This window comes from Oncorhynchus nerka, linkage group LG3 (genome assembly GCF_034236695.1).
Source record: "Oncorhynchus nerka isolate Pitt River linkage group LG3, Oner_Uvic_2.0, whole genome shotgun sequence".
NCBI classification, from domain to species: Eukaryota; Metazoa; Chordata; class Actinopteri; order Salmoniformes; family Salmonidae; genus Oncorhynchus; species Oncorhynchus nerka.
The window spans coordinates 18,775,125-18,799,420 of NC_088398.1; the positions used below are offsets into that span (position 1 = coordinate 18,775,125).

Genomic DNA, 24,296 nt, shown 5'->3' on the forward strand with positions numbered 1-24,296 from the left:
TTGTGTGCTAACGCCGCGGCACCACCATCTTCATTTTCCTTTCAGGAAAGAAGAGGCGTCTTACCTTCATTGAGTGTAGCAATGACATCAACACAATGATTGACTTGGCAAAGGTTGCTGACCTGGTAAGTTAATTTATGTATGGTGATTAAAGGCAAAATGTCTGAATTTTAAAGGCATTGATGACAAGATAGAATTGTACTTCTTATGGTATTGGAATACGTACAGTGTCTGTTTTGATGCCTTATTGTTGGCTTTTTAGTATATTTTATCATGCTACAAAAATGCAGTGTTGGCATAAACACTATTGTGAGTCCCAAATTACATCTTATTCACTATGTCGTGCACTATATATCAAGTAGGGTGCCATTTGAGATGCACATATCTGTGACAATTGAATTGAACCCAGATTTCCCTACCAAACAATAAAAATAGACTTGACGTGGGGCTATCAGTGAGCTAAAGACTGACATCCCTGTGGTCCACCAGGTGCTGATGCTCATTGACGCCAGCTTCGGCTTTGAAATGGAGACCTTTGAGTTCCTCAACATCTGCCAGGTGCACGGCTTCCCGCGCATCATGGGTGTGCTCACCCACCTGGACTCGTTCCGCAACAACAAGGCCCTTCGCAAGACCAAGAAGCGGCTCAAGCATCGCTTCTGGACTGAGGTCTACCAGGTCAGCACCAAAATATTTTATCTTTGGCTTCACACCATAAATCATATTAGCAATTGTGTGTGTAAGGTTGAGGGAGTCAGTGCAAATAGTCTCTTAAAATGCAGGTGAGTACAGGTAGACGGGTCTGTGCAGGTAGACAGCTTAAGGTTAGCTGCTCAACAGTCTTATGGACTGGAGGTAGAAGCTGTCTCGGAACCTGTTCGTCCGAGACCTGATGCTCAGGTACCGCCTGCCGGAAGGTAGAGGAGAAAGCAGTCCGTGGCTGGAATCCTTGGCGATCTTCTGGACTTCCTCAGAGACCGCCTGGTGTAGATGTCCTGCTGCCTGCACGACTGGGCAGTCTTCACCAACCTCTGTAGAGCCTTGTGGTTCTGGCCGGGTAGTTGCCGTACCAGGCGGCGATGCAGCCAGACAGAATGCTCTCAATGGTGCACCTGTAAAGGTCCCTGAGGGGCCAAGCCAAACCTCTTCAGCCGTCCTGCAGTCTACAATCACCTCCTTGGTTTTGTTGAGGTTGAGGGAGAGGTTATTGTCCTGGCACCACTCTGCCAGGGCTCTAACCACCTCTCTGTAATCTTTCTCGTCGTTCTCAGTGATCAGCCCTATCACCGTTGTATCGTCAGCAAACTTGATGATGGAGTTGGTTTGGCAGGTTTTTTTGTGAATTATTTTGATTGGTTTTCACAAATATATTCAAACAGTACAAATCATGGATAATATCAAAAGCAACAACATCTGAACACCATACTGTAACTAACTATATACAATCTATAGTGAGCACATTTCATATTTCATTTCTTGGCAAGTGCTGAGATATTTCTGATGTGCTAGATAAACCTTGGAGGTAAATTAGCGGCGTTGGCCAGTCTGTGCCAACCCTGCACGTCCCTTTCATACATCCTGCAACTCGTATCTTTTCTCTTGTGCTATCGAAGTGACAAGTTGACTTGTGATTTTCTTAGGTTTGTCTTGATAAGACGTATAAAAAAAAGAAATTTTAAAAAGATGTACACTCTGTCAGCTTGCATGTTGTAAATGTGTTAAAGTTATGAAGGCTAACAATCTCATAAACATGACATGCAGTCTTTCTCTGAACCCAATCCAACACAAGTCCCTTTCCTGAACAGTGTTCCACGTTCCCTCTTTGATTCCACAGGGTGCCAAACTCTTCTACCTGTCCGGTATGGTGTACGGAGAGTACCAGACCCAGGAGGTCAAGAACCTGGGCCGCTTCATCTCCGTCATGAAGTTCCGCCCGCTGGTGTGGCAGCAATCTCATCCCTACGTCGTGGCCGACCGGTGAGTGTCCAGACCTTTTAGAGCAATGTGCTTGTAATGGAACGTAGCCAGAACTGATTCAGAGTAGAGAAAGTGACATGATACATGCTGTTGAATGGTGTGTGTAACAGTGTGTGTAACAGAGCTGTTTTCTAATAGAAAGAATGTTTATGGTTTGTGCGTGTGTGTGTGTTGTGCACACTTGTGTGCCTGTGAGTGATGGATCCTACTACCCTGCTTTCATCTTCACTCGGTTTTCAAATGTTCTTGTTGAACTGTACCCCTTCACTGTCCCTCGATCACATTCACCATCTACACAGCATGGAGGATTTGACGGACCCCGAGATGGTGAGGGTGGACCCCAAGTGTGATCGTACTGTATCTCTCTATGGCTACCTGAGGGGGACATACTTGAAGAATAAAGGCCAGGTCCATATCCCTGGTAAGTATGCTCATTGGGTTAAGAGCAAATAAGAATCTGAGCCCTTTTTTAGGAACACTGACTTGTGGAGAAGAGATGAATTTAATACTGTGTCAAAGCTAGTACATATTGACATGCACTATTCACATTCACCAATGTATTGTGCAAATAAACAGCATGTGGTTACTGCGATGGTGTTTTTGGGAAATGTTTCACTCCTACAGTGGGGTTTTGAAAACATTGATTCAGAAAGCTATATTGTTTTAACATTGGGCAATTTGGTTTGAAACCTAACACATGATGGCACCCTCTGCAGGTGTGGGGGACTTTGCGGTGGCAGACATCAGCTTCCTGCCAGACCCCTGTGCTCTGCCTGAAGCGCAGAAGAAGAGGGCGCTGAACGAGAAGGAGCGGCTGCTCTACGCTCCCATGGCGGGGGTCGGGGGGGTCGTCTACGATAAGGACGCAGTGTACATCGACCTGCCCGGCGGCCACGTCAATCAAGAACAGGTAAGTTCCAATCCCTGGGCCATGTTCAGTAAGACACAGAAAAGGAAAATGCTTTGAAACATTTAACAAAAAATAAAAAACAATGTATTTTTATTGGTGCTGACTTGCTGCACGCTCAACAACCACTGTGATTATTATTATTTGACCATGCTGGTCATTTATGAACATTTGAACATCTTGGCCATGTTCTGTTATAATCTCCACCCGGCACAGCCAGAAGAGGACTGGCCACCCCTCATAGCCTGGTTCCTCTCTAGGTTTTTTCCTATGTTTTGGGCTTTCTAGGGAGTTTTCCCTAGTCACCGTGCTTCTACACCTGCATTGCTTGCTGTTTGGGGTTTTAGGCTGTGTTTCTGTACAGCACTTTGAGATATCAGCTGATGTAAGAAGGGCTATATAAATACATTTGATTTGATTGGTCAAAGTCAGGTAGTTGATGGATGTGATATGAAAGTGCCCTTGAATATAATTGACTACTGTTATATACAATGGCTTGGGACTGTTGTAATGAGTGTACTAAACCGAAAGTGTCATGGGTCATTGAAAATTCCCTCTCCCCTGAACCTAGATAATGTCCAGAGGATTTCGGTAATATGTATGTGTGTGTGCACACGTTCCTATAATCAGTTACTTCTGTCCCGTGTCCACTAGGAGGAGGTCCGTCCCACCACAGAGTTGGTCCAATCCCTCATTAGTACACACACCACCCTGGATGCCAAGATGGCCGCCAGCAAAGTGTCACTGTTCACAGGGGCGGCTGCCCTGACCCCCGGGGAAGTGGAGGAGGAGGAGGAGAATGGGTGAGTGATGCTCAGACAGCAACGTCTTGGAAATCTCAAATGACACCCTAACCCATATATTATGCGCTACTTTTGAAAGCCACTATGGAATCATTTGAGAGACAGCCCTAAACTCATTGTTAAAATTGGTTAAAGACTAATTGTCAAGAGTCGCAGCCCTAAAATCATTGTTAAAATCTGTTTTATAAACTGATTGTTAAAAGAGAACCTCATCGTCATGTCAATCTCATGGACTGTCAGTCCTTGCGATTTGAGAGTTGCTAAATTTCTCCAGTTCCTATCGCTCAGCTTTATAGCAAACGAAGTGGCTGCCGTTTTGTTCTTTTATGAAATAAAAAGTGGACCCTTGAATAAAAGCACATAGAAAATGATATACATTTTTGCCTCTGACTTGTGTTGGTCTCCATCTTGTCTTACAGGCTGACGTCAGGACCCCAGGAGAGCCGAGTCTGGGACCCTGAGACGCAGAGAGAGAGGAGGAAGGCTGTCTTCACTGAGGAAGAGGAAGATGATGACGATGATGACAGCGAGGGTAGCAGTGAAGAAGAGGGGGATGAGGAAGGAGAGTCTGAAGAAGAGGATGAGGATGAGGAAGATGAGGGGGGAAACAAAAGGGAAGAAGAAGAAGAAGAAGAAGAAGAAATGGTTTTGAAGAACAAGGCAAAGGACAAAACTGAACCAAAAGAGAAGCAAGGAATAAAGACCATCCCTCCTGCGAAGAGACAGAAGATGGAGGAAAGGAAAGTGGAGAAAGAGCCAGTGGTGGAGGTACCTGCCTTTGCAGACAGTGAGGATGAGCTGGAAATGAGTGAGGAGGAGGAAGGGGGGAAGGGAGAGCAGGAGAGTGAAGGAGAGGAAAGTGATTCGGAGGGGGAAGAAGATGAAGAAGACAGTGCAGTGGAAAGGGGTGATCTCAAACCGATAGACTCGGGTCATTGCTCAGAGGAGGATGCGAGTGATTCAATAGAAGATGACTGCGAAACCAATGTCTCGGGCAAAGAAGGCAAGAAGTCGAATGCCACCTCCAAAATGGAAGAGGAAGATGAGGAGATGGAGGGAGGAGAGCTGTGCTATGAAAGTGCAGGTAATATTCTGTCTATATTCAGCGTAGTTTCATTGTGGCCCCTCCCCCTTTTCTATACTACCTCTTCAGGGTCCACAGATTTTTGTTCAATAATGCTGCTCTGAATTGAGTACCAAGTTGAATACTTGAATCAGGTGTGTTAGTGGCGGGCTGGAACAAATACCTGCACACACTGGTGTATGCAATATTGTGATGGATGCACCTTACCCCCTACATTTACATTTAACATTTAAGTCATTTAGCAGACGCTCTTATCCAGAGCGACTTACAAATTGGTGCATTCACCTTATGACATCCAGTGGAACAGTAGTGCATCTAAATCTTTTAAGGGGGGGGTGAGAGGGATTACTTTATCCTATCCTAGGTATTCCTTAAAGAGGTGGGGTTTCAGGTGTCTCCGGAAGGTGGTGATTGACTCCGCTGTCCTGGCGTCGTGAGGGAGTTTGTTCCACCAGTTGGAACTGTTCCCTACAGTTGTCTTGATTTCAAAACCAACCTAGCCCTTACGCTCTAGGCACTCCTGTAGATCTGACCGGACTGGATAGGTTTCTTGCCTTGTGATAGGATAATCTAAATCCCTATCTAATCGTATTACATTTACAGGAGTGCCTAGGAGCTATGGGTCGATTTAGCATTCAGAATGCATGCTTCTTCTGTCTGCCATATTGCCTTCACCTTGTGAACACTGATGGGGAGGGGAAGTGGCTAAATGGAACAAGAACCAATAATTAATTTGACTGTAACCCACATGTTTCTCAGGGTCACTGCGGTGGAAGGAGGGCCTGCAACAGAAAGCGTCAGAGGCGTTTCTACGGCAACAGCGCTCCGCCCCCAACCTGCGTAAACTGGTGTATGGCACAGGTAACGTCTCCTCCTGGGTTTCAATAACAATATATTTTAAAAAATGCTATGAATTTTACTGACGTTTTCCCTTTTATCCTAATGTCATGGCGGATCTTGTTTGTTGAGCACTAGTGTATTCATTAATGCACACTATAGCGATAAAAATGGCCATTTCTTATTGGACTATTTCGCCCCATTTGCTTCCGTTTGTGCCTAGCCTTGATTTCTGACGGACTATGTTTGTTTCCTTCAGTGGCAGAGGATGATGGTGATGGGGGGGAGGATGAGGAGGAGCTGGGAGGGCTGTTTCGAGTCAGCCGCCCCGAGAAGGGCAAGAAGCATCGTGCGGACGGCGTGGACTGCTCCCGTTTTGACCCCGATGTTGCTCGCAATTGGGACCTGGAAGAGGTAAAAGAAATCTACAAAACCATATTGTAGCGCCCCTTTCCTTTGTCCCATCTCTTTTACTACAGGGTTAAGGGTGGCACATTTTTGTTTTAACCCAGTACTAGCACACCTTATTTGGTACTGGACATTTAAAGTGTGGAAAGACCAACAGTTTGAAGAAAGGCATTAAGTAAGGTGTTAGGAGCTATGGATGGAGGCATCCATACATTCATATTCTGACCTGGGTTGGGGTCAATACAATTTAGTTTGCATCAATTCAAAAGATGAATTAAACTTGAAAATATTTTTTGTAATTGAGATAAATATTGTGTTTCAGATGCTGGACTCGATACGGGACTGTTTTGTTACAGGGAAATGGGAAGACGATCAAGATGCTGCTACATTGCTGAAAGAGGATGGTAAGGAGTTGCTGCTCATTGTTCAATACTGTTGGGATTGTTTTCATGACTTTCTTTTGGTCTTGTCCTTTTTTAAAAGTGTTTTATAACTGCAGTCTGTCCCATTTTAAATTAAATCTGTTAAGGTAGATTCCTGTGTGCACATCTACTATGGTAAACAGAGAGCAATTGAAATTCATCTTCCCCAATTCAAATTATTTTCATGTGCTCCAGATATGGGCTCATATTCCCAACAGAGTAGCCCCAATCCATCAGGGATATACACGGTATATCAGAAGTCCACTGTTCATTATCACCCCCTTGCTAACTCGCTCTTTTCTCTTTTAGAGGAGCTGTTTGGCGAATTTGAGGACTTGGAGACGGGGGAAGTGCACAAGGGGAAAGCTGCCAAGCAGAAGGACCAAGCCAAGGAAGAAAGTGATGATGATGAGGAGGGGGAGGAGGAGGAGAAGCTGATGAAGGTGGACGACGAGACCCAGAAGAACAAGCGTCTGGAGAAGAAACGGCGTCTGAAGGAGCGTTTCGACACAGAGTACGACGACGGAGACGCCACCTACTTTGACGACCTCAAGGAGGAGATGCAAAAACAGGCAGAGGTGAGCGTTATGGGGCCATGGGTAACGTTTGATATGACAGGAGGCAGAAGTGTCTGGCCCTGTTCGAATACTTCAGAAATGTCTCCTTTTTCCTTTCTTGATGTAGTCACAGATTGTTTTACAAATAATATATATATTTTGTGTGGGTATTTTGACACTTCGTTTAGACAGCTATGAAATTAGTGGGGACTACAGACAGGTGGGAGAAACAGTGGGAAGAGAGGGTGCAGGTAAAGTTCCCGAAAAAATGTAGTCACTGTGTAAATTTCAGGTCTGCTGAGCACAAACTTGAACTTTGTGAAAATGTTGTGCAACTTCCAGCATGCGTTTACTGTGCACACTGAGGCTATACCTGATTTAAATGTGTTTTAACACTGGCCAAGTAGGCTACTGTGGCTATTTGATCATAATGTAGGCCTACAATAAAAAACAATGGAGAAAAACACATCCCAGAACATATTAACATGGAACTAGAACAGCTATCATTCAGCCTACAGTAGCAGCCAATGTGTGGTGTTCAATGCCTACATTCCATTAGACTTTAAAAAATATAAACATGCAGGGCTTGACATTAACTTGTTTAGTCAAGGAGGTGACTGAAAATGTTGTTTGACGGAAGAAACCACTTTACAAAATCAAATTCGTTATTATTCCCATACCATTATTACAGAGAATCAGACAAATTATGCTACAATCTGCCAATTGGCTACTTACTCAAGACCGTCTCAAAATACACCAATTCTCATTTTAGACACAAAAAAAGCTCAGTACCTGACTTGCTTTCCAAAGATGGCTAGAAATGCACACATTTTGTGCTCTTGTTGGACGCAATCACTCCCTCATTGTTGACTAGAAATGAGCTATAACTGAGCTAATAACTCTATCAAAGAATAGGAACAAATGTGCACTCATGGCTACATGCAGCTCTCACTTTGATCTCAAAACAAGCGCATCTACTCGAAAGCTCATACTGTAAACACAGTCCAGTTCAAAGTGAATGGCACATATCCATATGGCAATAGCTATTTGCATATAGGCCTACTACAGCTGTGATTAGTTATGGCGCACCGTTCTGTGTAGAATACTGCGGAGACATGCCTGTCAATGCATTAGAATCCTACTCCAATGCGCTCTACTGCAAGAAAATCTCTTGCACAGTTAATTTTGCATACAAAATCTTGCGTAGTTTTGTTTCGGTATATTACATTGAAAGTGGTTAATATTGCGTTGATACGATCACAATTGCCACAGTAGAGTGAAATGTTGATAGTGTTAACTAAAGGGGAAAACTGTGAACGTCCCTCAACTTTCTAATCTCAGGCTACTGTGCGCTCGCTCATATTTCTTCTGCACGGCTGCGCACCTGCACGCTCACACAGAGGGAACATTGGTTGCAAGGTATTGTCTCCAGTGGGGAGCGTCGTATGTGACATGGCGGGAGTGTTACCACTCAACCACGGCTCTGCGCGTGAACACAGATCTGGAATTGGTTGGATTGGTGAGCGATAGGGTGGTAAACTTACTTGCACCTAGCCAACCACCAGATCTGTGCTTACATCTAAGAAACAAGGAAGGATGCATTTGGAAATTATTCAAACGGGGTCAAGGTAACATCTTATTATGCCCGAAAGGAAACCAAAGTTGTCCGTGACATTCCGATCAGACATTGGGCCGTGTTCATCAGGCACAATGAGGGAAAATCAGTCTTGAAACGCAACACAAAATTGTGCATTTTAAATCCACTTACAGGACAGTCAACCTTGGCACTGACACACAGTATATTCAGTATGTGGCCCGTGTGGGATTCAAACCAACAACCCTGGTGTTGATAACACCATGTTCTAACCCACTGAGCCTTTCATTTCACCACAATCTCTAAACCTTTCTCCTCTTCCTAGCTGAACCGGGCTGAGTTTGAGGACGTGGATGATGAGACACGGGTCCAGTACGAGGGCTTCCGGCCTGGCATGTATGTGCGTGTGGAGATCCCCTCCCTGCCCTGCGAATTTGTCACCAACTTTGACCCCCACTACCCCATCATCCTCGGGGCTCTAGGTGCCAGCGAGGGGAACGTAGGCTACCTGCAGGTAAGCGAGGGTTAACGCGGCAGGCTCCGATCCATTTAAATTTAAGTAGTGTTCAAGAACTGAACTCCTTGGCTGTGTCTGAAATATCACTCTCTTTTGCAAGGGAGCCCTGATTCACAAAAATGCAGCAAAATAAGGAATTACTGACATTTAGAAAAATCCAAGGCGGGAGCATGAAACGTACAAAAATACAATTTTGAAAACGCATGCGTTCCTCTGTAAAAAGGTAATTTACCAATACCCTGAAATGTCTGAAAGGCAACGGTGCGTCCAATTGTGGGGTATTCCGAAATGTGTTACATGTATGTGGCGCCTAAAACTAAAGGCGGTTTTACCTAAATCAGTAATGAGAACAGTAATTTCAAGAATTAGCCATTCCTGTGAGCGAGTAAGGTATTTGTACTTCTGTAGGTCAGGAGCGATGTAGTATGGTAGTTTCTGCAGGAGCGCTTTATAAATTAACAGAAGGCAATGCTCTCTGCGTTGCCAATGATGGTCAGCCCACTTTCTGATTCAGATCACAGTGACGGAAAGTCAACTGAACTATTTATTCTATCAAGAGAAAGGCACAATCTATTTCTGTAGAAGACCATTTTAAATCTGTTTCTTCTTTAGCTCATCTACATGTTTTGGGGCGGCAGGGTAGCCTAGTGGTTAGAGCGTTGGACTAGTAATCGGAAGGTTGCAAGTAAAGCACACTGTCATCAGCATAAGTTGCTGCCACCACCATGCTTCACCGTAGGGATGGTGCCAGGTTTCCTCCAGACGTGACGCTTGGCATTCAGGCCAAATAATTCAATCTTGGTTTCATCAGACCAGAGAATCTTGTTTCTCATGGTCTAAGATTCCTTTAGGTGCCTTTTGGCAAACTCCAAGCAGGCTGTCATGTGCCTTTCCTGAGGAGTGGCTTCCATCTGGCCACTCTACCATAAAGGCCTGATTGGTGGAGTGCTGCAGAGATGGTTGCCTCGACACAATCCTGTCTCCGAACTCTACAGACTCATCTGTTTTCTATTTTTAATACATTTAGAAAAAAATCTTTAACCTATTTTCGCTTTGTCATTATGGGGTATTTAAAAAAATCTTTTTTAGAATAAGGCTGTAACGTAACAACATTTGGAAAGAGTCAAAGGGTCTGAATACTTTCCGGAGGCACTGTATATGCCTCATCACAATTCTATCTCAGAGATCTCCGGATAATTCCCTGGACGTCATGGTACAGCTTCTGCTCTGACATACACTGTCAACTGTGGGACCTTATATAGACAGGTGTGATTCTTTCTAAATCATGTCCAAACAATTGAATTGGCCACAGGTGGACTCCCAAGTTGTAGTGAGATCTCAAGTATAATCAAAAGAATTTGGATGCACCTGAGCTCAATTCAGACTGAAACACAAAGTCAAGGGGTAAGAATACTTTCTGAAACCAATGTGGCGATCTTAGCTAGCTTCTTTACATCGATTTCATACAGTCACTACCAGATGGGATGATAGATGACCTATGGAATCTACAAGTTTATCTAACTAGTGCCAGTCTGTATAGCTACTCTCTCCCTCACATGTAAAACTCACCGGCCCCTGTCCATCATACTGCTGCAAGCGGCACGGCACCTAAGCTGTGCAGCAAGCCAGTTCATAAGTTGAAACAATGTTATTATTTTTTTTAAGGAGAAATAAAAGGTGTACATGTATTTTGACTATCCGGATATCTGAAGAAATGTCATGATTTTCCATGCTTCGTCATGCTTACTGAACTTACCTATGTTCATACTTTTTCAGAAAGCAAATGGTTCAACTCATCCCAGTATTGATTTATTTAAATGTTAATGTTGTATTCATTATTCATGTTTTATTTGCATCTTTCCCTATAAATGAAGATCTAAACAAATGGCATGATAAGTGTAATTTGTATAGAACTTTTCCAAGTGCCTCGAGGTGGTCTTTCTCTTGTCCCAGATGCGGTTAAAGAAACATCGATGGCACAGCCGGATCCTGAAAACGCGCGACCCTCTCATCCTGTCCCTGGGCTGGCGTCGCTTCCAGACCATCCCCCTGTACCACATCGAGGACCACAACGGGCGCCACCGCCTGCTCAAGTACACACCGCAGCACATGCACTGTGGTGCCACCATCTGGGGTGAGAGCAGTAATGCGGCTGTAGTTTTAGTATTTGTTAGTTATTTGATTCAGGTGGCACCTTTTTCCTCCATTGCAACTATTCATCAGAGGGCTGTATCACATAGCAGGATCGCTAAGTTTGATGCACATTCAGATATAGCTCTTGATTATCTGGTTCCTTACGAAGCTAAATTGTAAAATATGTTGAGGGCGTTGATCTGGTTACACTATGCCTATATAACTACACATCTCTATGAAGTTGGACATTTTACGTTATTTCAGTAAACTGACATGGCCCCCTGGTCAGAATTACATGGATCCTCAATCAACTTACCTGTTAGAATATAGGTAAAATAATGAATAAATGTGAACTCTGTCCTTCTCTGCTGTGTTCCCAGGTCCCATCACACCTCAGGGTACTGGCTTCCTGGCTGTGCAGTCAGTCGCAGGAACTAAGGTAAGTACCACAGAGGCAGGCAGAGACTTAACTTGATCCTCTCACACCAGCACAATTGTGGAGAATGCATAGCAGTGGCTCCTCTCCCTCAGGAGGCTGAAATTATTTGGCAAGGCCCCTCAGATTCTTAGGAACTTTTACAGCTGCTCCATGGAGAGCATCCTGACTGGTTGTATCACTGTCTGGTTTGGCAACTGCACCGCCCTTGACCGGAAGACCCTACAGTGGGTGGTGCGGCAGGCCCAGCGCATCACTGGGAGGACATGCATGCCTGGCAGTGTCTGAGAAAGGCCTGAAAAATTGCCAAAGACTCCAATCACCCAAAACATGGACTGTTCTCACATACCGGCAGACAGTACTGGTGAATCAAGGCTCCGACCAACAGACTTCTTAAATAGCTTCTATATCTTGGCCATAAGACTGTTAAATGGATAAACAACCACTGCCCCCCCCCCCTCCAATGCTGTTCATTGATGTATTAATTGCCATTACCTTTATTATCTATTTTATCCTGCTACCAGTTACTATTTACTAACACCATAAGTATTTATATATTCCTGCTTCGTCACTTTTCAGCCCTGTTTACATGTACAGTGCCTTCAGAGTATTCACACTCCTTTACCTTTTCCACATTTTGTTGTTACAACCTGAATTTAAAATTGATCAAATTTAGATTGTCATTGATCTACACACAATACCCCATAATGTCAAAGTGGAATATTTTGAGTCAAGTATTCAAACTATTTGTTATGACAAGCCTAAATAAGTTCAGGAGTAAAAATGTGCTTAACAAGTTGCATGGATTCATTTCTGTGTTCAATAATAATGGTTAACATGATTTTTGAATGAGTAACCAATCTCTGTACCCCACACATTATCTGTAAAGTACCTCAATCAAATAGTGAATTTCAAGCACAAATTGAACCACAAAGAACAGACGTTTTTCAATGCCTCGCAAAGGATGGCGATTGGTAGATGCGTAAAAATTTTAAAAAGCATATGGTGAGGTTGTTAATTATAATTTGGATGGTGTATCAATACACCCAGTCACTGCAATGATACAGGTGTCCTTCCTAACTCAGTTGCAGGAGAGGAAGGAAACTGCTCAGGGATTTCATCATGAGCCCAATGGTGATTTTGAAAAAGAGTTTAATGGTTGGGATATGAGAACTGGGGCTCGATCAACAACATTGTAGTTAATCCACATTACTAACCTAAATGACAGAGTGAAAATAAAGGAAGTATCAAAAATATTCCAAAACATGCATCCTGTTTGCAACTCTGCAATTAAGTAATACTGCAAAAAATGTGGCAAAGCAATGAACTTTTTGTCCTAAATACAATACAACAGAGTACCACTCATCATATTTGCAAGCATGGAGGTGGCTGCATCATGCTATGTTGTATGCCTGTCATTGTTGTCATACTTATCTAAATTAGAGATTTCTGTATTGCTTTTTCAATACATTTCCAGAAATGTCAAATGTTTTCACTTTCATTATGGGGTATTGTGTGTAGATGGGTGAGGGGGGGAAATCTATTTAATCCATTATGAATTCAGGCTGTAACACAACAAAATGTGGAATAAGTCAAGGGGTATGAATACTTTCTGAAGGCACTGCATGTCTCATTCCGAGACACTGTGTGCTAATGCCTCAATTGGTCAACTCTGCTGTCTAAAGAAAAGAGCGGGCTTTAGGTTGATTCTGCTGCTATGATTGGATAGCGTGCAGCTGTGCTTTAGGTTGATTCTGCTGCTATGATTGGATAGCGTGCAGCTGTGCTGTAGGTTGATTCTGCTGCTATGATTGGATAGCGTGCAGCTGTGCTGTAGGTTGATTCTGCTGCTATGATTGGATAGCGTGCAGCTGTGCTGTAGGTTAATTCTGCTGCCACAATCGCATGTTGCCGTGCTCCAAATCAATAATTACTTGGGTGCTGCCAGCCGCAAATCTCAGTTTTGGAAGATATTGACTTTTTACCACTTACACTTTTTAGTGAAATTTGCAACTAGTACGATTGTTTACGACTCATATTGATGCAATATCTTCAACCAGAGAAGTTGTTTTTTGAGTTCAGCTCCTCTTTAAAATGTTACCATATTATGTAAATACCCGGTAAATGGTGAACTGGATATTTGTATTAATTTGTCATTATTAGCGCAATATGTACACCTGTTACACCAAAGGTGTCTCATCTTCATTTGTCAGGAGTAACATACCATGCACCAGTACACAGTATGGGTTACTTCTAGTAGTATCTTTGTTGAAGTTTTCCACTCTCTCTCTTGCAGACCAGTTTCCGCATCGCAGCTACAGGAGTCGTCCTTGACCTGGACAAATCTGTGACCATAGTCAAAAAGCTCAAGCTGATTGGCTACCCATACAAGATCTACAAGAACACATCATTCATCAAGGTAGGATGCACCTCATAGCACTACTGACATACCATAGTTCAGCTACAATATATTTACTTTTTGTGGTAGACATTTGAGGCATTTGTTAATCTGTTGTAGAACATAATAAGAGAAATAATCTAACACAATCAAATCATATTTTATTTGTCACATACACATGGTTAGCAGATGTTAATGCGAGTGTATCGAAATGCTTGTGGAAATTATGGACCAACTGTGTGTACATAATGTTTTATGAATATATGAATATAAAATTAATGGTTCACAGCAAAAGGAAACCTATTTTTTTTTTGACATGTTAAAATTACTCTTTTTTTTTTTTGGCACACAAACTAGAGGCCATGAGTAACTTGGTCAAAAATAATGGCACTATTTGGCCTATAGGGGGGCTGTTGTAATTACTCTCTTAGTGTGATAGATTTCCCTCCATCTTGGACATTTTGGAAAAACTTATTCTCATGAACCATAAATCCAAATAACACCAAAGTATGTACAGTTGAAGTCGGAAGTTTACATACACCTTAGCCAAATACATTTAATCTCAGTTTTTCACAATTCCTGGCATTTAATCCCAGTAAAAATTCCATGTTTTAGGTCAGTTAGGATCACCACTTTTATTTTAAGAATGTGAAATGTCAGAATAATAGTAGAGAGAATGACTTATTTCAGCTTTTATTTATTTCATCACATTCCCAGTGGGTCAGAAGTTTACATACACTCAATTAGTATTTGGTAGCATTTCCTTTAAATTGTTTAATTTGGGTCACATGTTTTGGGTAGCCTTCCACAAGCTTCCCACAATAAGTTGGGTGAATTTTGGCCCATTCCTCCTGACAGAGCTGGTGTAACTGAGTCAGGTTTGTAGGCCTCCTTGCTCGCACACACTTTTTCAGTTCTGCCCACAACTTTTCTATAGGATTGAGGTCAGGGCTTTGTGATGGCCACTCCAATACCTTGACTTTGTTGTCCTTAAGCCAATTTGCCAAAACTTTGGAAGTATGCTTAGGGTCATTGTCCATTTGGAAGACCCATTTGCGACTCAAGACTGATGTCTTGAGATGTTGCTTCAATATATCCACATAATTTTCCTCCTCATGATGCCATTCATTTTGTGAAGTGCACAAGTCTCTCCTGCAGCAAAGCACCCCCACAACATGATGCTGCTACCCCCGTGCTTCATGGTTGGGATGGTGTTCTTCGGCTTGCAAGCCTCCCCCTTTTTCCTCCAAACATAACGATGGTCATTATGGCCAAACAGTTCTATTTTTGTTTCATCAGACCAGAGGATATTTCTCCAAAAAATATGATCTTGGCCCCATGTGCAGTTGAGAACCGTAGTCGGGCTTTTTTTATGGCGGTTTTTGAGCAGTGGCTTCGTCCTTGCTAAGCGGCCTTTCAAGTTATGTTGATATAGGACTCGTTTTACTGTGGATATAGATACTTTTGTACCTGTTTCCTCCAGCATCTTCACAAGGTCCTTTGCTGCTGTTCTGGGTTTGATTTGCACTTTTCACACCAAAGTACGTTTATCTCTAGGAGACAGAACACGTCTCATTCCTTAGCGGTATGACGTCTGCGTGGTCTGATGGTGTTCATACTTGCGTACTATTGTTTGTACAGATGAACGTGGTACCTTCAGCCATTTGGAAATTGCTCCCAAGGGTAACCAGACTTGTGGAGGTCTACAATTTTTTGGGCTGATTTCTTTTGATTTTCCCATGATATCAAGCAAAGAGGCACTGAGTTTGAAGGTAGGCCTGGAAATACATCCACAGGTACACCTCCAATTGCCACAAATGATGGCAATTAGCCTATCAGAAGCTTCTAAAGCCATGACATAATTTTCTGGAATTTTCCAAGCTGTTTAAAGGCACAGTCAACTTAGTGTATGTAAACTTCTGACCCACTGGAATTGTGATACAGGGAATAATACGTTAAATAATCTGACTGTAAACAACTGTTGGAAAAATTACTTGTCAAAACTATAGTTTGTTAACAAGACATTTGTGGAGTGGTTGAAAAACGAGTTTAAATGACTCCAACCTAAGTTTATGTAAACTTCCGATTTCAACTGTATGTATGCATGCATGTATGTATGTATGCCCATGCTACATCTCTTAACTTAGTTTGAAAAAAAGCTAAGGGATTTGTTAAGAAATGGCTGGGTTATTGATAAATTAGGAAATATTTCAAACTTTTTAGGGTCATTACCATGATGAACCATGTTAAGTTTGGAATTAGTTTCCTTACTTAAAAAAAAAAAAAAAGATCTCATTTAACAATTCACTTTAACGATGCTTCAAATAATCATAAAAAATCTTAATGGACTATGTCAGATTCACTCCAGATGTCGTCTTTGGACCAATCGCAATAGTCCCTAAAGAATGAGAAAATAATGTTGATGCATTCAAAGATGGCCACACGATACCAGTAGATGCATATTAGGACTAAAATGCAAAAAAAGAATACTTAACATTTTTGCGTGTCCATTTTAAGCACTGTAAATCCACTCCACAGTGGCCTACCAACTTGAAACTTGTAATCGCTAACATGGACTTCCCTAAGATGATCCGCACTGTATTTGGTATTGATATCTCAAAAAACAAGGAAACTATTAACTCATTATTTGAATATGTAACGCGAATACTCAATCATCTTCTCCTCATGAACCATGCATCAGATTCACTCCAGATTTTGTATTACATCAGTCTTCAATGGGTTAGAATTGTTTTGTTATTGCATTCATATGGCTGCACTGTACCAATAGATGCACGTTAGCACATATGCTAATGCTAAAAATCCTTTACAAATCATAAATCAGATTTGACTCCAGATTTGGTATATAGACGGGTTGGTTGTTTAGCAACAACACCGACACATGCGATGGTTGGATTAGATTGTCGACAACATGTGAACCTATCTTTCTTCTCCAATGTTTAGTCTCTCAAAAACATTGTTACAGTTGTTGGTTAGCTAGCTAGTAAATTTTAGCCATATTAGTATTGACTTTAAATCAGTCTAAACACCTGAAAACAAGACATGGTATCAAGAACAAGATGAAACTAGCTAAAACGAGTCACTTACGATTCCCCACATGGCAGTTTCTTGTCATTGGGTGGCCAGGAAGCTACCGACAGAATCACAACTCAGACTTCTGCCCCATTGACGCGTGCACATAGTTTTCGTGACGTTGTCAGCTAACCCATCTATAGACTCAATGAATTAGCCTGTAATGAATTTGAGAATGATTAGTTGCTGCATTCAAAGTCGTCCACGCTACACCACTAGATGGCCCTCATAGCCCTGGTGTGATAAGAACTGAACCGATGAACATGGGGCCATGAAATTTGGTATGTCAACCTTATGTATATGTCCTTAGAAGTTGTGTGAATATATAAAGTCAGATCAGCCCTACTACTCTGAGTATGAATGACACTCGGGTCCACCCCAAATAATTAAGAAAAACGTGAGCTTTACTCCTCTGTTTTGTTCCCAGGGGATGTTCAACACCGTGCTGGAGGTGGCGAAATTTGAAGGGGGCTCCATCCGAACAGTCAGTGGGGTCAGAGGTCAAATTAAGAAGGCCTTGTCAACGCCGGCGGGAGCCTACAGAGCCACGTTCGAAGACAGGCTGCTGATGAGTGGTGAGCAACTGGCGCAGTCTAGAGTATTTCATAGTCCCTAAAACAACCCGTAGCCCCCTCACCCTACCCTCTATGCGCTTGTGGAGATCTGAAGGCTTGGATAGGTGAAAGTAATATGGTGAAAATTCCAGGAGTAATAGGATTTATACAATTTGACAAATTAATGTATTGCCTGCAGCAGGTTGCTGCTACTGTTTTGGTTGCACATTTCATGGAAGCTTCTATGGACGTTACAGTAATTTACACGGAATACTGCCTATATATTCTTATCTAGTACTTCTGGGTGTGTTTACATATTGCGTCCCTGTGCTCCTGTTACATGTTGTTCATTACTCTTGTGTGTAGATATTGAATTGTGTGTTTTGTAGATATTAGTTAGCTGTGCTCCTGGTATGTTATTTAGGGCTGTCCCCTACTAAAAAAATACTGGTTGACCGAAAGGCGTCTGTTCTTTCGACCAATCAATTGGTGAACATTTTTGAAAATGTGTGTTTTTCCATATATAAGACCCTATGTGTTTTTAATCAAATCAACTATATATGCATTGAGCTTGTCTGATGCTTCAAGCTCACTGCTTGATTAAATAAGACTCATGACTCGAGGGAGCCAGAGATCAAGATGACCTGAAGAAAAAGGCCTTAACCTGGCCTGACCCCCCAGCTCCTACTGGCTTTTGCAGATTCTGCCGTTACGCATCTGAAGTTGCTGGTAATGGGCTATTAGCAAATGTGTGGAATGCAAATGTATCTTACCATTTCTACTGATCGCGTGCCAGTTATGGTTTTCATATGTACATTTTCGTGCAACAGTTTCATTTTATTTATAATAATGTCTATCCAAATTAAAATGATTAACCTAAAAAGTAACTTCTACCATTGCCAACTATGTAAAAATAGTCTATAAAGCCAACAAATAAAAACCTTGCAGCCTGCAGGTAGAAAATATCCTGATAAAAATACATTTTGGCTACGCGTGGCCTTTCTGCAATGAACTTGAAACATTGTATTAACTTGACAGTTCACGCAGCTTTAGTATTCTGATCATAGAGTTCTGCCTCACGGAATTCCGTACGCATCATGCATCTACGCCTACATTTAAACGTGTCTACCATGTCCGGATTCCCTATTCCACGCTATATTCAAATGCCAGTATGCATTCTACAAACTGTGAAATAGGCTAAATATGATTAGATAACTACTGAGGCTAGCTAGCCAGCTAACCTCTGTAGCTAGCCAGCTAACCTCTGTAGCTAGCAAGCAACACCAAAGGGATTGCAAACGGGTTAGCGTAACTCTGGTCCAAAAAAATTATATTCCAAATATTAGCTAGCTGGCTAGCATTTATGAGGCCAGCAAACACGTTACTCACACACTAGGGACATATTTACTCCAACGTTATAATAAAAAGGTGCCTCGGTCCCAGAACAGAAGTATTCTTGAGACTTGTGGGAGGAGTGTTGAGGACTTCTCCTACTGCACACAATGCAGCCTGACTACCTTCTGAAGTGGGCAGCCAGATCTGAACACAATCAGACCACACTTTTGTGCATCTAGACCAGTCTTTTCATTGCAGTCTTTGTATTCTGATAGCAGAAGTCACATGTATGTGTCAAATGTAGACACAAGCAGAGTTTCCTGTGCCAGTGAGCTCGGCACAGGAATTGTCATTTTCAATGGATGTAAAAGCAGACTTTGTTTGAGGTGAAGAAAACATTACTTTGAAAAGCTCCACAGCTCATTAGTGCTGGTGCGTTAAGCCAATCAGAAATTCTATCAGATCCCAAAATGGGCACGTTTATATGTCAACATTTGCGATCAGGCCAGGTAGCCAATACGCCTACTTCTATGCGTAAACCTTACTCAACATTGACAGGAGTGCTCCAAGCAAAAGACAGTAACTAAATTGACAAAACTCAGAAATGTAATAAATCCAAACCTGTTTCTCACAAGTGTAGCATAGGTTGTGCGCTCTGCAAACAGTGTTTAATCATTGGATTAGTTCACTGAGAAATACATATTTGCTACTGTTCGACGGAAAAAAATATTTGTCGACCAACCGCCTATCGGCCAAACAATCGACCAGTCAAATAATTGGGGTCAGCCATAATGTTATTAATTACTTGTGTGTGTGTAGACATTGTGTTCCTGCGCTCCTGGTACCCGGTGTCAGTCCCTCAGCTCTACAACCCCGTGACCTCCCTGCTGATGCCAGCGGGCCAGAAGGACAGTTGGTCGGGCATGAGGACAGTGGGCCAGCTCAAACATGACCTGGGGGTCCGCAACAAGCCCAACACAGACTCACTGTACAAGGTAAGGAAAGTCCGCTCACTGTTCTGCTGCTAAACCTAACCGTATACCTAGCAAGCAGTTGCATATCAACAGTTTGACCATCTGTAGATTATCTATAGGGGACTATCCAAATAAAGTGTGACCTGATCTTTTGATAAAGCTCAATTTATTAAATATGGAGGCAGTTAAGACTATCAGCTGTTTATTGTTCACAAAATAGGTGTGTTTATTAGTCATTTTAGGTATTTTGGGCGAATAACATAACTTTAAGCATTTGATAAATAAAAATGGTGCATAGCTAAACATAACACCACACAGATTCATTTATGAGTGCATTTCCTACTTCCTGCCAATCCGAGAACCATCCAGCTGCGTACTGAAGGCGAATCTCAAAAGTCATGCGTGTGTGTCTCAGATAGTGTTTTTGCATCAGATGGCATGTGCGCAGTGCATTAACACCCTGGACCAGAGCTATACTCTATCACTAGCTCCTGTCCAGGGCGTTAGTGCGCTACACACATCATTTGAGCCGCTACATATCGTAGTGGCCGGCGTTGGGAAAGTGTTCAGGATTAATTTACTTTTGTAATACTTTTTGGATACATATCCTACTTGTATATTTTCGGTGAAAAATCACTACAACTAAGCAACCACTTTTGCTTGTGCTTTAGCTGTCACCTTGGTATATTGGCCTTACTACTTCCCTCGCTGTAAGGTTAAAGGATCTGTGGGAAAGCTGTGCTCGGCAGGCGGGGGTGAAGGACACTGTCCTGGTGTTGTGAAACACCTGCTTGCCGTGCGTGCTCTCCCCACTGAGTAGACTGTATCACGCGGTGACATCCAGGTGGTTACCAATAGAAGTTATTTCTCGTAAAGGCTGCTATCCTACTTGGAATAAAAAAAGGTTGCCGCAAAATATTTGGCAACGTTAGCGAACACCAGCAACACCGTGATACAGCTGCCCAGTGGGAAGCACCTCTGGTTGGCAGGCACCTCGATACAACACCGGTGCACAGGCTTGTCGTCATGCTTCCCAACGCATGTCACCGTGACATCCATGGTGACCAATATTACACGTTTTTCTTGCTCGCCCATCAGAATAAACATATCTCTAACTAGCGCCCAGCATTTAACGTCTGTTGTCCGAAACCAAAGGCAACTTTCCACATTGTGTGGACAGTAAAGTTTGTCTAAATCTGATTTCACCACGTTAACGCTCCATCTTCTCTGGCACCATTTGACATCTGTTCTCACTTCCAATGTCTCAAAGCATCTGTAGTATGAAAAGGTATCTGCTGAAGCCAGACTATTGGCCTGGTTGGATTCTGAACCTCTGACCTAACCCTGGACCCTTTCTCCCCTCTTGCCAGCCGGTGGTGCGAGCGCAGCGCCACTTCAACAAGCTGCACATCCCCAGGGAGCTGCAGAAGGCATTGCCCTTCAAGAGCAAGCCCAAACAGGACCAGCCCAAGGGCAAGATGCCCAAGGACCTCCAGAGGCCCGCCGTCATACGGGAGCCCCACGAGAGGAAGGTAAAGGTCTCCTTACGGAAACGATAAGGAAAAATCCCATTGGATTCTGTGATGATTGTCAGAATTGCTCATTTTCTTTATCTCTGATGTACTAATATGCTGTGAAAGCATATATCACCACCTTATTTTATAAGAAATCAGGCTGGCCAAGGTGCAGACTTGTGTTCTAGCCCAGCAGTAACACATTTGATTCAACAAATGGTGGTCTAGATTTAAGACGAAGTTGATTATCTAAATCAGTGTAAAAGCTGGGCTGTAACAAAAACAACTACACTGTCGCCCCCCCCATAATATATGGTGGGCACGCACATCAATAACTGTATATATGAATGGACAAAGCCATTGATCACGGGATGACATTCATTCCTATGTGAAGACTCCATAGCACATTGAAGCCAAATTAAGTTGGTTAAGTGACATTGCAGGCTCAGTGCTGCCCCTTCAACTAATTATCCATAACTTCTGTGTGAGATTTTAAAATAATTGTTTCAAGGACATACAACCGGTGTATTAAAGTAATTATTGGTAACATGATTGTCTTATAATTTTTTATACAGTAAGATGGACCACGAAGACTGTCATTTTTTTCATTCACTGTACCGCGATCAGCCTTGAACATTTGTGGCTTCAATGACTGCCCCTGATACACACACACACACACAAACACGAATGACACTGCATTTTAAATCTGAGCATGTGCCCTCTCTTGTCCACCAGGTGGCGGCGCTGCTCAATGCACTGAGCGCAGTGCACAACTACAAGAGCAAGAAAGCGCACACGGCGCAGCATGCTAAGCACAAGGGCTTCCTGCGGCAGCGGGACAAGGCGGAGGAGGACAAGCTCAAGAGGCAGAAGGAGGCAAAGAAGAAGCTTTACCGTATGATGGGCCAGAAGGAGAAGAAGAGTCAGAGGTCCAGTCTAAAAGGGGCGCCGCTTGATGACTGATTTGTAATTCAATATGACTTCTTAAAGACCAGTGTAATAACCAGTATTTCGGCCTGCCAATGGAATGGAATAATTCTCTGTTTAAGCATAATCTGTTGGGCTGCAGTGGAGTAGGGTGAAATTGCCCCTAGATGCTGATCTTGGGTCAGTTTAGCATTTCGCTGTTAATGGTTAAAGGGATAGTTTGGGATTTTGGCAATGAAGCCCTTTGTCTACTTCCCTATAGTCAGAAACTCATTCATGGATACGATTTGTATGTCTCTGCATCCAGTATGAAGGAAAGATTGGGGGAGGGGAAGCTTATCCTAGATCTGTACCTAGGGGAATCTTCACCCAGATGTTCTGCAGTACTGGGGTAGGAGACAGTGTAAATGCAAGGAATGGATGAACATCCTTCAGCTTCTGTAGCCTGGTTGTGTAATGTGGTTTTTCAACCCCAGTTATTGGCGCCTCATTAAGAGTGGTTCCATAGAGGAACTAGAAAGAACTGTATATTAGTCATATCTTGATCACTTGTCTAGCTTCAATCTTGCATGGTGTTTTAATAAAAAATACATTACAAAAATAGTATGAGAGTGCCTTAACTCTAAAAGAACATTAAAGTAAGTGTAATTCTATAATAATTTTGATCGAGTAGAAGTTTCGTAATGGCTAGGTTGTTACACATGCACTGATAAGTGGAAGCACATGGTATTTCAGCAACTTTGAAGTTGTGCCTATTGTCAGAGAGAACTCATCATGGACATTGCCATTGTGGACTTCCACCATTTTAAAGGAGTCAACTGAGTGGGATGCCTGAGTTGGGAGCAATCAGCCAATGAAGAAAAATGTACTACTTTAAAATGGCGATAGCATGGGCAGCACCATTGTGCCTGACGCTAGAGCCCCACAGCGGATGTGTCATAATACCCTAGTGGTCAAACAGGGTAATCGCTTTTCCACCATTCATTTTTCCCATGGAATTTTAGAAACACTTCAGATAAGGGCTGTGTTCCGTGTAGACTTACCTTGGTGAGACGTTTTGATAACCGTGGTAATCTCTCATGCAAGGAGACATCAATATATTCGGCTCTTTTTACACTGATTTTAAAATGCTAATTAGACATCATGCCAGACTACAAATCCCTACAAGATCCTGCACGTCATCTCTGACACCTTTGCTAACAGGTATTGTGTCAATTTAAAACTGGTGCAAGACAGCTCACAGAAGTGTCAATTTTAAAGACATTTATTTATTACTCAATTTTGCTAACAGTTAATCCAGAGATTCTTACCATTGCCTCTATTCGGCAGTCTCGTTCAGATCATCGTGGCATTTGTAGTTCTTTATGATGGCTACATTAGCATTTAATTTTGGTGGCAAATATATTGATAAAGGCCACCTTGTCCTAGACTAGAGAGATTTCATATGGTTATCAAAATGTCACGCCAGGGTAAGCTGACACGAAACACGGCCCATATGATTTTCTAAAACACCCATGGAGAAAAATGAATGGTGGAAAAGCGATTGGAACCATTTCCGTGATCACTAGGTTTTATGCAGGGATGCAAATAAGTGAGGGACCAAAAAGGTGACACTTTTTTTTTTTCCTTTGCAGTGAACAAAAAAAATCCTGCTAGGGGGAAATGCAGGTTTAAACTAATTAAACAACAAAGAATATGATCAACATGATCAGTCTGTGTAAAATAAAGTGTTTAATGTGAACCTAACTCACAGCTAAAAAATGTCAATAAATCAATCCAATGTTATTTGTTGCTTAGACTTTACAGCAAATGACACTCAGGAATTGAGA

At 42.5% G+C, this 24,296-nt stretch overlaps 1 protein-coding gene across 1 annotated transcript in view; it reads left to right on the plus strand.

The window, feature by feature from the left end:
* LOC115103580 (ribosome biogenesis protein BMS1 homolog) overlaps nt 1–23,070 on the plus strand; it is a 28,172-nt gene extending 5,102 nt beyond the window's left edge. The window contains exons 4-22 of the mRNA XM_029624423.2: nt 46–125; nt 490–678; nt 1,835–1,977; nt 2,277–2,398; nt 2,694–2,887; nt 3,539–3,687; nt 4,107–4,771; nt 5,531–5,632; nt 5,868–6,022; nt 6,339–6,420; nt 6,748–7,016; nt 8,915–9,103; nt 11,060–11,240; nt 11,620–11,678; nt 13,972–14,094; nt 17,591–17,738; nt 19,872–20,047; nt 21,397–21,558; nt 22,276–23,070. Coding sequence (XP_029480283.2) covers nt 46–125; nt 490–678; nt 1,835–1,977; nt 2,277–2,398; nt 2,694–2,887; nt 3,539–3,687; nt 4,107–4,771; nt 5,531–5,632; nt 5,868–6,022; nt 6,339–6,420; nt 6,748–7,016; nt 8,915–9,103; nt 11,060–11,240; nt 11,620–11,678; nt 13,972–14,094; nt 17,591–17,738; nt 19,872–20,047; nt 21,397–21,558; nt 22,276–22,503 — 3,416 coding nt within the window. The 3' untranslated portion in view covers nt 22,504–23,070. The remainder of the gene's footprint in view (nt 1–45; nt 126–489; nt 679–1,834; nt 1,978–2,276; nt 2,399–2,693; nt 2,888–3,538; nt 3,688–4,106; nt 4,772–5,530; nt 5,633–5,867; nt 6,023–6,338; nt 6,421–6,747; nt 7,017–8,914; nt 9,104–11,059; nt 11,241–11,619; nt 11,679–13,971; nt 14,095–17,590; nt 17,739–19,871; nt 20,048–21,396; nt 21,559–22,275) is intronic.
* Nucleotides 23,071–24,296: the final 1,226 nt, after the last annotated feature.